The 10,574-nt window shown below is 55.2% G+C and overlaps 1 protein-coding gene across 5 annotated transcripts in view; it reads right to left on the reverse strand.

Annotated features, from left to right (window-relative positions):
* Window positions 1–10,574, reverse strand: part of IGDCC4 (immunoglobulin superfamily DCC subclass member 4) — a 42,957-nt gene extending 32,383 nt beyond the window's left edge. For 2 of the 5 annotated variants that reach the window (XM_072738832.1, XM_072738831.1), the window contains exons 1-2: window positions 4,269–4,371; window positions 3,778–3,966 (exon numbers count right to left, since the gene is read on the reverse strand). In XM_072738832.1, coding sequence (XP_072594933.1) covers window positions 3,778–3,966; window positions 4,269–4,281 — 202 coding nt within the window. In that variant the 5' untranslated portion in view covers window positions 4,282–4,371. Of the gene's footprint in view, window positions 1–3,777; window positions 3,967–4,268; window positions 4,372–7,812; window positions 7,954–10,493 lie in introns of those variants that run through there. The other 3 variants (XM_072738834.1, XM_072738833.1, XM_072738835.1) reach the window with 3 other exon arrangements.

A 10,574-nucleotide genomic window follows, 5' to 3' on the forward strand; every position in this document is an offset into this window, starting at 1 on the left:
ACGCCTAAGCAAACATACAGAACATCATCTAGACACACACACACTGTAGACACGACCTTCCACACCTCAACGCATGCACCCCAGTTTCTGCCACCCTCATCAAAACTCGGACTTGATGAGGTCCCACACTTAGGACCCCTGTCTGTCCCCAGGCTCTCTTTCCAGCGCTTCTAAAGAAAAGTAAGACTGAACTGCAAAGAGAAGTCCCAGCTGGCTGAGATAAGGAGGCCAGGGCAGAGCCAGGGCTCTGACACTGCAGGGTGAAGGGTGGACAGGCCAACGGGCCGGCCAGAGCTGGACCCCACATTTCTTAATTCACCAGGAAGGCCCTGCTGGCACCTCCCTGCTGCTCAGCTCGGTTCAGCATTATGGATGGATGCGTGCAGGGAGAAGCCAGGCCTCGTCCTCACCCAGTGTCCATTCTGCCTGGGGAAACCCAACTGGCATTCACATCACCTCAGGCTCTTGGCTGTGGCAGGAAGAGCATTTAACCTTGGGGCAGAACAGAAGATCAAGTTTCCGGTCTTGCTGCTCCACCTACCAGCTGTGTGACAGGCCACTTAACCTCCCTGGGCCTTAGTTTCCACATCTGTAAAATGAGGATGATACTACCAAGCCTGCGAGGAGTAGGCAAGATGACACATGTCAGCACAGCAGCCATCAAGGGACCGCAGCTCATTGTTTAATGGTACTTCTTGAACTGTACAAATGTTTCGGCTTTTTTTTTTTAATGAATTTTTTTTAACTGTACAAATGTTAATTACTGTTCTTAACAACCAGTCCCTTCCACCTCTGACGCCCTTGATTCTGTGATTCAAACTTAGGGTGGTGATGGGGGGAGGCCAGCCCGGGCTCTCAGCCCAGCAGCTTCCAATTGCCCGGTTCCAGCCGCTGAGCAGTCAGTTTGCGCTTCAGGGGAGAAAAGCCCCACATGACACGAATCCCTGAGCCCTCCGGCAGCCTCCCCGCCCCCCCAAAGCAGTCCAGGGCCTGGAAAATCCCCTGCCGCGCTGAACAAACAATGTGAACAGTTGGGGCCTGAGCAGCTGCTGGGTATGTCAGCAGCCTGGGCTCTGGCGGGCAGGACAGCAGCCAGAGAGGCCGGGCGGCTGGCTGGGGAGCCCGAAGGAGGCTCCGATTCCCTTCCTGAATATTCATGGATCAGCAGATGTCTGGCTTCCCCACCTCAGAGGAGCTCAGCACCCAACAAGGTAGAACAGGGCAGCCAACAGGGATGTAGATGTGCAAACAGGAGTCCCCCTGGAGAGGGCCGGGCAGCCCGTGGTGCTGGAAACGTCAGCGAAGCTTGAGGTTCCTCATTGTATAGAAGTGGGGAAACTGAGACATAGAAAGGCTGGCGGGCGGTGTGTGTGTGTGTGGAGGGGGGTCTCGTCTCTCTGGGAGACAGTCCTTTGACCTTTTAGGGATGAACCCAGCACTGAAGAGACAGTTGCTCTGGAGTAAGAGGGTTCTCGCTGCTTGGTGCCCAACTCAACTCTGTGCCCAGGACACACACCCACAGGGGCTCAGCTCAAGCTCCAGCCCTCTGTGAGATGGCCCTGCCTCCCCGGAGGGAAGTTTTTCTTTTTTTTTTTTTTTTTAAGATTTTATTTATTTATTTATAAGAGACACAGAGAGAGAGAAGCAGAGACACAGACAGAGGGAGAACCAGGCTCCCTGCGGGGAGCCCGATGTGGGACTCGATCCCAGGATCCTGGAATCATGACCTGAGCTGAAGGCAGCCGCTCAACCACTGAGCCACCCAGGTGCCCCCGGAGGGAAGTTTTTTGTTTCGGATCACAAAGCTACTTGGAGGTCCCTTAGCCATCCTTCCTCTTGCCTAGATGGATCACAAGGTATGGTGGGGGGACCAGACTTGGTCTGGAGTCAGGGTCCTGGGTCATTCACTCTATGTCCTTGGGCCAGCTACTTTTCTTCCTTTCAGCCTCAGCCTTCTTTCCTTCCAGCCTGAAAAGGAGAAGTCTCCACTCTTCTCATTGTCACCAAAATTCTCCCAGTAGCAGAAGAGAGTATACCCAGGAGGCTTGCTAACTGCCCCAAATGTTTTGATTTTTAAAACTTTGGAACATTTTGCATTCTGCTTCATTACACAGTAATGTTTCTTTTAACATAAACGTGGTTCCTACACACCAGACTTTTTCGTAAAGTGATACTCTGAGGCCTGGACCTTGTTTGTCCAGTGGCTTCATGGCCAACCCCAGCCCATGGCCATGGCTGACCCCCAAAGTCCTTCCCACAAGCAGTTCTCAGCTGTCCTTCTCAGGACTGGGGACACGATGGATTCTTGCTGCCCACCAGCTTGTCCTGGCAGGGGCTCCTCTGCCACCATTCCTTCACCTCAGGCTCCTTGGTGAGACCCTGTCAGACTCAGAGTTTCTGTGCTTGGGAGCCCTGAGGCTATCTCTCAATCTTTTCCTAACAGATTATTTTACCCACTTATAGGATAAATTAGATTTTATGAGGCCAATTAGAACCCAGAGAAAAAGGAGATTCGCTGCTGAGCCCCAGGGTTAGGTCAATGCTGTTTTGTGGGGTTCATGGGGCCTGGTGTAAGCCAGGGTTCCATTTTCCAGGGAACTCTCAGGAAAGGGGACAATGGGTGGGGAAGGGGAACCAAGCCTAGCTGTCTCCTGCATTAAGCCAACAACTCACCACAAACATCAATGCCTCATCACTTCTGAATTTCAGGCCCCAACGTATTTACAACTTGTTATCAATGTAGGGGCATTTCTCCATGACCCCATCAACACTCTTTTCCCAGGAGACCCAAGTCAGTGTCTTCCAGATCCCCTCCCCCCCCATGTTGGCTGTGCCTCCCTCACCACACACTAAGCCCCTCCCACCAACAGCTGGAAGGAGAGTTTGGGAACAGTTGCCTGGGACATAGGGAAGGCCACATAGTTCCCTTCATCTGTGATCCTGAGAGGCCCAGCCTCAGTGGACTTGACAGCAAAGCCACACTCAGCTCCTGCCTACCTCCTGATCCCATCCCTGCATCCCTCCAGCCCCACCAGGCCAAACCACTTTCTCTGAAAGCGCACTGCTGTTCCCTCTCCTTACAGTAGCTATGCCATCCTGGGTCTGATTTAGTTGCCTCTCCTTTCTCTGCCCCGTAGGACCCTGAGCACCTTGGTCACTGCAAGGTTTTTTACACTCTTTTTTCCCCAATTAGGCAATGAGCTCAGAATCACGTCCTAGTCAGCTTTCTAAATCTCTGGTGTACTTGAAACAGCACTCGGTATACAGTAGGGGCTCCATAAATATTCCTTGAACACACAAGTGGACATGTGGAGACACAGCCCCTTATGCTTTTCCCAGCCTCAGTATCCTTATCTGTAAAAATTATGAGGACTCCCTAAGGGCTGGAGATGATGGGAATAATATGTGTGGAAACTGCCTATATGGGAACTAGCAGACACTTAACAAAATGCTTAAAAAGCACAGAGAAAGAACAGCAAATTCACACTGAAAGAAACTCTACTTAGGGGCCCCTGGGTGGCTCAGCGGTTGAGCATCTGCCTTCAGCTCAGATTGTGATTGTGAGGTCCTGGGATCGAATCCTGCATCAGGCTCCCTGCAGGGAGCCTGCTTCTCCTTCTTCCTATGTCTCTGCCTCTCTGTGTCTATCATGAATAAATAAAATCTTAAAAAAAAGAAAGAAAGAAAGAAAAGAAAAGAAAAGAAAAGAAAAGAAAAGAAAAGAAAAGAAAAGAAAAGAAAAGAAAAGGACCAGGACTGGGGAGCTCACTACCTTACCTGTTCTCCTGCCATATGGCTCATATGATTCAAAATATCTTTCTCTTGGTCCACCTTTCTCTCCCTGTATGCTCTGATCACTTGCTGGAACTTTGTCCTTCAAACTATATGACAGGGTAATGAGCCTCTTATTGAACCAACCATCCAGAAGTCTTGGCTCTGCACCAGCATACATGCTCAGGTCTGCATCTGAAAGACAGTTTACTGAGCCTCTGCTTCCCTGAGCTCACTGACCCCAAGGCCCCTCAAATCCAGAAGATGCCTCAGTCTCAGCAGTGAGGTAACTAACAGTCCAGTCAGCTCAGAAGACAAGGATTCTAATTCTCAGCATGTCAGGGCCAGAACATTATCTCTTTGATTTTCCTCCCCAGTCTCAGCTCCCATCACCCTCCTCCGGCCAGGCTAGGGCTGGCATCCTTCCCCATCAAAGCTGCTCTTTCTCCTCCTCCCCTCTCCCCACATCCCAGGGAGCTGGGAGCCCCCTAGCCCACCTGGCAATGACATCTGTTCTGCATCTGGAATTCTGTGTCAAGTCTGGTTGTTGTACCTCAGAAACAGTAGAGGCTGAACAGGAGTTAGGGGTGGGGAGGAGTAGAGAAGGGTGAATTCCAGAGCCCAGACTCAAGACACACCAAAGGAGGGAGGCCAAGCCCAAAGTTGGGAACTTCTTATGGGAGGGGAAGGGGGAGCAGAGAGACTGAACTTGGGTATTTGTATACCAGACCCAGGGAAAGTATGGCTCCCAGAACCAAGAGACTAGTTCCAGCCCCAGCTCAGTCCTTATCCATGCAACTTTGCAAAGTCACTCAGTTTTCTCATCTGGAAAATGGGTCCATGCTAAAATTATTCCTAGGGAGCTGGATGGGGGATGGGCTAAGTGGGTGAAGGAAATTTATTTATTTATTTATTTATTTATTTATTTATTTATTTATTTTTAAGATTTTATTTATTTATTCATGAGAGACACAGAGAGAGGCAGAGACATAAGCAGAGGGAGAAGCAGGCTCCATGCAGGAGTCCGAGAACTCCAGGATCACGTTCTTGAGCCGAAGGCAGATTGCCCAACCATGGAGCCACCCAGGCGTCCCTGGGTGTTATATATAAGTGATGAATCACTAAATTCTACATCTGTAACCAAATTTACCATATATGTTAATTAACTAGACTTTAAATAAAAATTCAAAAAATTATTTCTTCAGTGCTGACATTCAATGACACTCTAATTGTGAGATAGCTTAACTTGAAAGAAGTACCTTTAGGAGAAAAGAAAAGAACTGCTAATTTACACATAACCCGTGATGAACTGGGCCATGAAAGTACCTAAAAAAAATCAATGGAGATTTAGGTAACTTCTGGATAAGAGTCACTATTAAGAGAAACTTGTTCTCTTGTCCCTACCCCCACCCCCAGGTCAGAGAGGGCCACCCCAACTGAAGGGAGGTGGGCTTCTGAGTCTCTGGGCTGGAGAGAGGTTGGGGTTGAGGGAGTTTCCTGGTGAGGAGGAAGCAGCTCTGATGTTCTTGGAGCCTTCCTGCTACTGACCTACCCTAAATTCTGGTTCGGTGGAGGTAAGAGGCCCACTTCTTGCACTGATGAAACCAGCTCTCCGCATTCTACCGCCACCCCCAAACAGGAATCCCATTCCTATAAGTCTCCCCAGTTCCCAGTCCCTGGCCGGAGCAGTGTTGGGGGATGTCCTGCATTCTTCCGTGCTGAGGTTGCTGAAGTGTCTATTATTCTGTACCTTCTCCTCCCTCCTCCCTGCAAACTCAGCCTATCCCCAGATCCTACTGATTCTACTTACTAAATATCTCTAGAAGCCAGCTACCCTGGCCACACCAAAGGCCACTACACGCTTGTTGCCCACCATCCTCTTTTCTGGAATACTACAACAGCTTCCCAAGAAGCTGGAGCATCCTGCCTCCAGCCCAACCGGTTCTCCACGCTGGCTGCGGCTGCGGTGAGCTGATGCAAAGCTGATTTTAAAACTTGCCAAGGGCTCACTGGGGGTTTTCAGGCTAGAAAGCTCAGTGGGACTTATAAAGACCGTCAAGAGCCCAGCCCCCCTCCCCTTCAGCCTTCCCTCTACACTTCTTGGCCCCTGTCCCATCCCCCTCCAACCTCCCCTACTCTCACCCCTGTGCTCTAAACTCTAGCCGGAATTAGCTTCATTCAGTGGCCTAAATGAAGTCACCTCCGAGTGCCCATACCACTTTGAAAAACGTTGCCCATCATCACTCGCCTTCTTCGGGGCTAACTGACCCTCTGCATTGGGCTCTATTATTTGTCACTTCCCGCAGGATGCCTTTCCCGATCACCTGTCAGACTCCCCCCTCCCCACATCAGACTGCAAGGTCTGCACCAGAGACAAGGTCTGTCTCCTTATTTACTATATTCCAGGCACCAGGCACATGCTAATTAAAAAGGGTGCTCAGTAAATATTTGTTGAATGAATGAATGAATAAGTGACCTTGGTCCAGATCAGGATGGCCCATGAGAACTCTACAGGGCTGTCTCAAGGCCTGTTAGACTTTGGGGGACTGAGGGCCAGGAGCCTCCCTGCTTTAGCCATGCACACTGGCTGCCAGGGGAGCCCCAGCTGGGGCCCTGCCCCTGGAGAGCAGGGAGAGACCAGGTCGCCCACGCAAACCGAGCCCCTTGCAGGAGGCCCCACCCGTAAAGAATGACAGAGCCGGGTTCCCCGCCCTCACCCCCCTAGGCTGGGTGACCCCGAGCCCGTCCCTGGAGCTCTTGGAAGAGCCTAAGAGGGTAGCAGGCACAACTATTCCTTAATCCCCGGAGCTCCGGGAGGACTGGGGCCTCTCCAGCCACTTCCCCGCCCCCTCCACCTGACACTTCCCGCGTCCCAAATCCGGGCAGGAGAGGGGCGTGTCTTTGTCCGGATTGAGGGGGTCCGAGCTTTGGCCGGCACTTTCCCACCCGCTCTTTGGGTTTCCTGGAGATGGGCCTGGGGCTGGCCGGAGGAGGCTCCTTCCCCGCTCCGCCGTCCTGCCTCCCTCCCACGTGGCCTGGCTCAGTCTCTCTGGAAAGCCGCAGCAGCTGGAGAGAAATCCCCCTCCCCACCCCCACCTCCAAGTCCCTCCCCGACTCGCCCCGGACACATCCTCAGCTCCCCCCTCGGCGGCGAAGGCGAGAACTAGGCGAACAAAGCGGGCAGCCCATCCCCCGCCCCAGCCCTGCCACCCCTTCCCCGAGGGCCGGGCCCCGACGCGCACAGCGGGCAGCCCCGGGCGCCGAGCACTGGGCGCCGAGCACCTCAGCCCCAGCTCCCTCTCCGGACCCGACGCCTGTCCTACCCCCACGCGGCCCCGAGCGGGGGGGCGGGGGGGCTGCGAGGAGGCCCCGCGGGCCCGGGCCGCGCTTCCCCGACCTGCCCCCGGCGCGGGGGGCGGGAGCGACACGCGTCCCGGCGCGAGGGCGAGGGCAGGACGAGTCCACGAAAGCAACTGGGTTCCTGCCCCCTCCCCCGGCCTCCGAGCCCCGGGCTGGGGGCGCGCCGGTGACCAGCCCCCGCCCCGGGGGCCACACCCACCGGGCAAAGTTGAGTGTGGTGTCGCCGCGACCCCCGGTCAATCCCGGGCCGCCCGCCCCGGGCAAGGACACTCCCCAGAAGCCAAGGCCAAATATTTAGCTCAGCCCCATAAACACCGTCACCCACGACCCCGACGCCAACGGAGGTGCCGACACACACACGCACGCACACTCTCCCGCCAGGCACACGCGCGGGCGACCCGGAGCCGCACCGGGCCCGCGGCCGCGACACGCACTGCGGACACTCGGGCCGCACGAGCCGGGCCCCGCTCCGCGCGCTCAGGCTCCGGCTCCGCGAACCAGGGGCGCCCCCGCCGCGGCCAAGTCCGCGCGCCCCCGCCCCCGCCCCCGCCCCGGCCCGCCCCGGCCCCGCCGCAGCTCGCGGGACCCCGCCGCACGCCCGCCCCGCCCCGCCCGCCCCGGCCCGCCCCGGCCCGCACCGGCCCGCACCGCCCGGGCCGCGCAGCCCCCCCGCCCCCTTACCGCGCGCCGCCGCCGCCGCCGCCGCCGCCGCCCCCTTACCGCGCGCCGCCAGCAGGCACAGGGTCAGCGCCACGAGCCCGCCGCCGCGGCCGGCGTCCCCCCGCGCCATGGGGCCCGCCCGGCCGCCGCCGCCGCCGCCGCCGCCGCCGCCGCCGCCCCGCGCCTCGGCCGCCGCCGCCGGGGGAGGGCGCGCCGGGCGTCAGTGGCCCGGGGAGGCGCGGCGCCGCGGGCGGGGGCGCGGCCTCGGGGGCCCGGGCCCGAGCGGGGGCCGGCGCGGGGGCCGGGGCTGCCGCCGCCTCGCCCGCCCCTCCATCGCCATCTTGGGCGAGCGGCCGGGGCGGGCGGGGGCGCCGGGCGAGTGCGGCCGCCGGGCCCTCCGGGGACCCCCGGGCCCGCGCCCCGCGCCCCCGCGCCCCCCGCCTCGCGCGCCCCGGGGCGCCCCGGGCCCCAGCCGGGCCGCCCGCTCCGGGCTCCGTGTGTCTCTTGGACTCCCGGTCCCGGCGTCTCTTTCCGCCTCGGGGCGTCCGTTTCTCTTCCCTGTCGCTGCTCCAGGGTCTCCTCCCTCCCGGTTCCAGGCTCAGCGGAGGCAGAGTCAGGGTCCCTGTCCCGCGGGCCCGCCTTGCCGCGCGAGCCCAGGGCCCCCCGGCCCAGATCCCGGCCCGACTCCCGGGAAGCTGCTCCCCCGGCTGCAGCGGGAAGCTCGCTGGGGACAGGACGGTACCCTCCGCATCCCCATTTCCGCGGCCAGCCCAAGCTGCAGACGTCTCCCGGCCTCCTCCTGCTCCTGCAGTCATCGAGCCAGGCGAGCGCGCCCTACCCCAAGCCCTACCGCATTTAGACCTTCCACGACCCGGCGCGGGATAAGGAAAGTTGGATTGCGCCCATTGTACACACGGGGAACCTGAGGATGGAGGAGGTGAAGTGACTGCCCTAAGGACATGAGGCTAGGGAGCGGCAGATACAGGACCAGAACCCTGGTTTTCAGACTCGGAAGGTCATTTCCCACTCATTTCTTCAATGATGCCTTTCCTGCCCTTGGCCAGACTGGTTTTCCCAATATCGCGCAAATGTTTCTTGTTCTAAAAGTAGGGATTCGACCTCAGGCTAGGATAGGGAGAGGACCTCAGATTAAATGACCTATATAAGTTCTCTTCCAAAAAAAAAAAATAAGTTCTCTTCCAAGCCCAAGATGTCATGATTTTTCATTCCTTAGGCCTCCGGTGTTCCCATGGCTTAGTCATTTTGTCTGTGTACCTGGTAGGTGTTTTACCCATTTGTTGCTAGTTATCCTTTTTTTTTTTTTTTTTAAAGAAAAATTTTGTTTATTTATTCTTCAGAGACACACAGAGAGAGAGGCAGAGACGTAGGCAGAGGGAAGAGAAGAGGTTCCATGCAGAGAGCCTGATGTGGGACTCCATTCTGAGATTCCAGGATCATGCCCTGAGCTGAAGGCAGATGCTCAACCACTGAGCCACCCAGGGTCCCTGTTGCTAGTTATTCTTAGTGATCACCTGTCCTTTGCAGATCTAACAGAGTCTGACTGTATATTCATTGTCAGGCCCATCAGTAGCACTTGACTTGGGCGAGCATCCCAAGCATCCAATTGCTTCTTTTAGTGGCCTGGCCACTAAGGCTTTAAATGACATTTTTTTTTTAAAGTTCTATTCTATTCTATAAATAAATAAATAAATAAATAAATAAATAAATAAATAAATTTCTATTCTCTCATGAAAAATCTGCACCAGGAACGCTTGGGTGGCTCAGCGGTTTAGCGCCTGCCTTCAGCCCAGGGCGTGATCCTGGAGACCCGGCATCAAGTCCCACATCGGGTTCCGTGCATGGAGCCTGCTTCTCCCTCTGCCTGTGACTCTGCCTCTCTCTCTCTGTGTGTCTCTCATGAATAAGTAAATAAAATCCTTCAAAAAAAGAAAAGAAAAGAAAAATCTGCACCATACCACAGAAAAAGTCACTGCAGAATCTTTAATCCTTCTGTTGTCCAATCTCCAGCTCACTTTTGCCAGCACCAACACGGGTTCGTCTAGACCCCCCGACTTTCTGCATTCTGTTCTTGCATTCTTTTTGGGTGTTCTTGATATCTTTTTCTTTGCATACAGGTCATGTCTTGGATGTTGAGGTTTGGGTTCAGTTTTCTTTGTATAATCCAAGGGATCGTAAATCATGCCAAAGCCAGGTGTCTTGCCACCACCAAAACAGGTTCAGAATCCAAATACGAAGATGACATCTGGCGTGGTCTTGTACATTTTGGCTAGTTTTTTTCCGAATTTCTGCCTTTCCAGGGTGAGGAACATCAATGACTATTTGTTTCTGCTGAAGTACTCTGTTGGTCACGAACTTCCTGGTCCAGATTGTTACTGTGTGGTTCATGATGACGGCCGAACTTCAGGCAGCCAGGGAGGAAAAGAGCTTAAATGACATCTTTATGCTGAAGATGCCCAAATACATACTTTCAGTCTGGATCATCTCCCCTAAACCCCAGACTTATACATCCTGCCACCTGCTCAGTATTTCCATTGGCTTTCTAATAGGCATCTCAATGTGATATGTCCAAAACGGAGTCCCGATCTTCCCTGTTAAAATGGTGCCTCCCACGGTCTCCTTCTCAGGTCCTAGCAGTGCCATCCTTCCTGCTACCAGCTGATCTAAGTACTATCACCTCTCACCTGGGTCATTGCAGGAGTCCCCTTGTAGATCTCCTTTTCTCTGTCGTTGTGCCCTTCAGTCTCTTCCCAGTACAGCACAAG

This window comes from Vulpes vulpes, chromosome 15 (genome assembly GCF_048418805.1).
Source record: "Vulpes vulpes isolate BD-2025 chromosome 15, VulVul3, whole genome shotgun sequence".
Taxonomy (NCBI): domain Eukaryota; kingdom Metazoa; phylum Chordata; class Mammalia; order Carnivora; family Canidae; genus Vulpes; species Vulpes vulpes.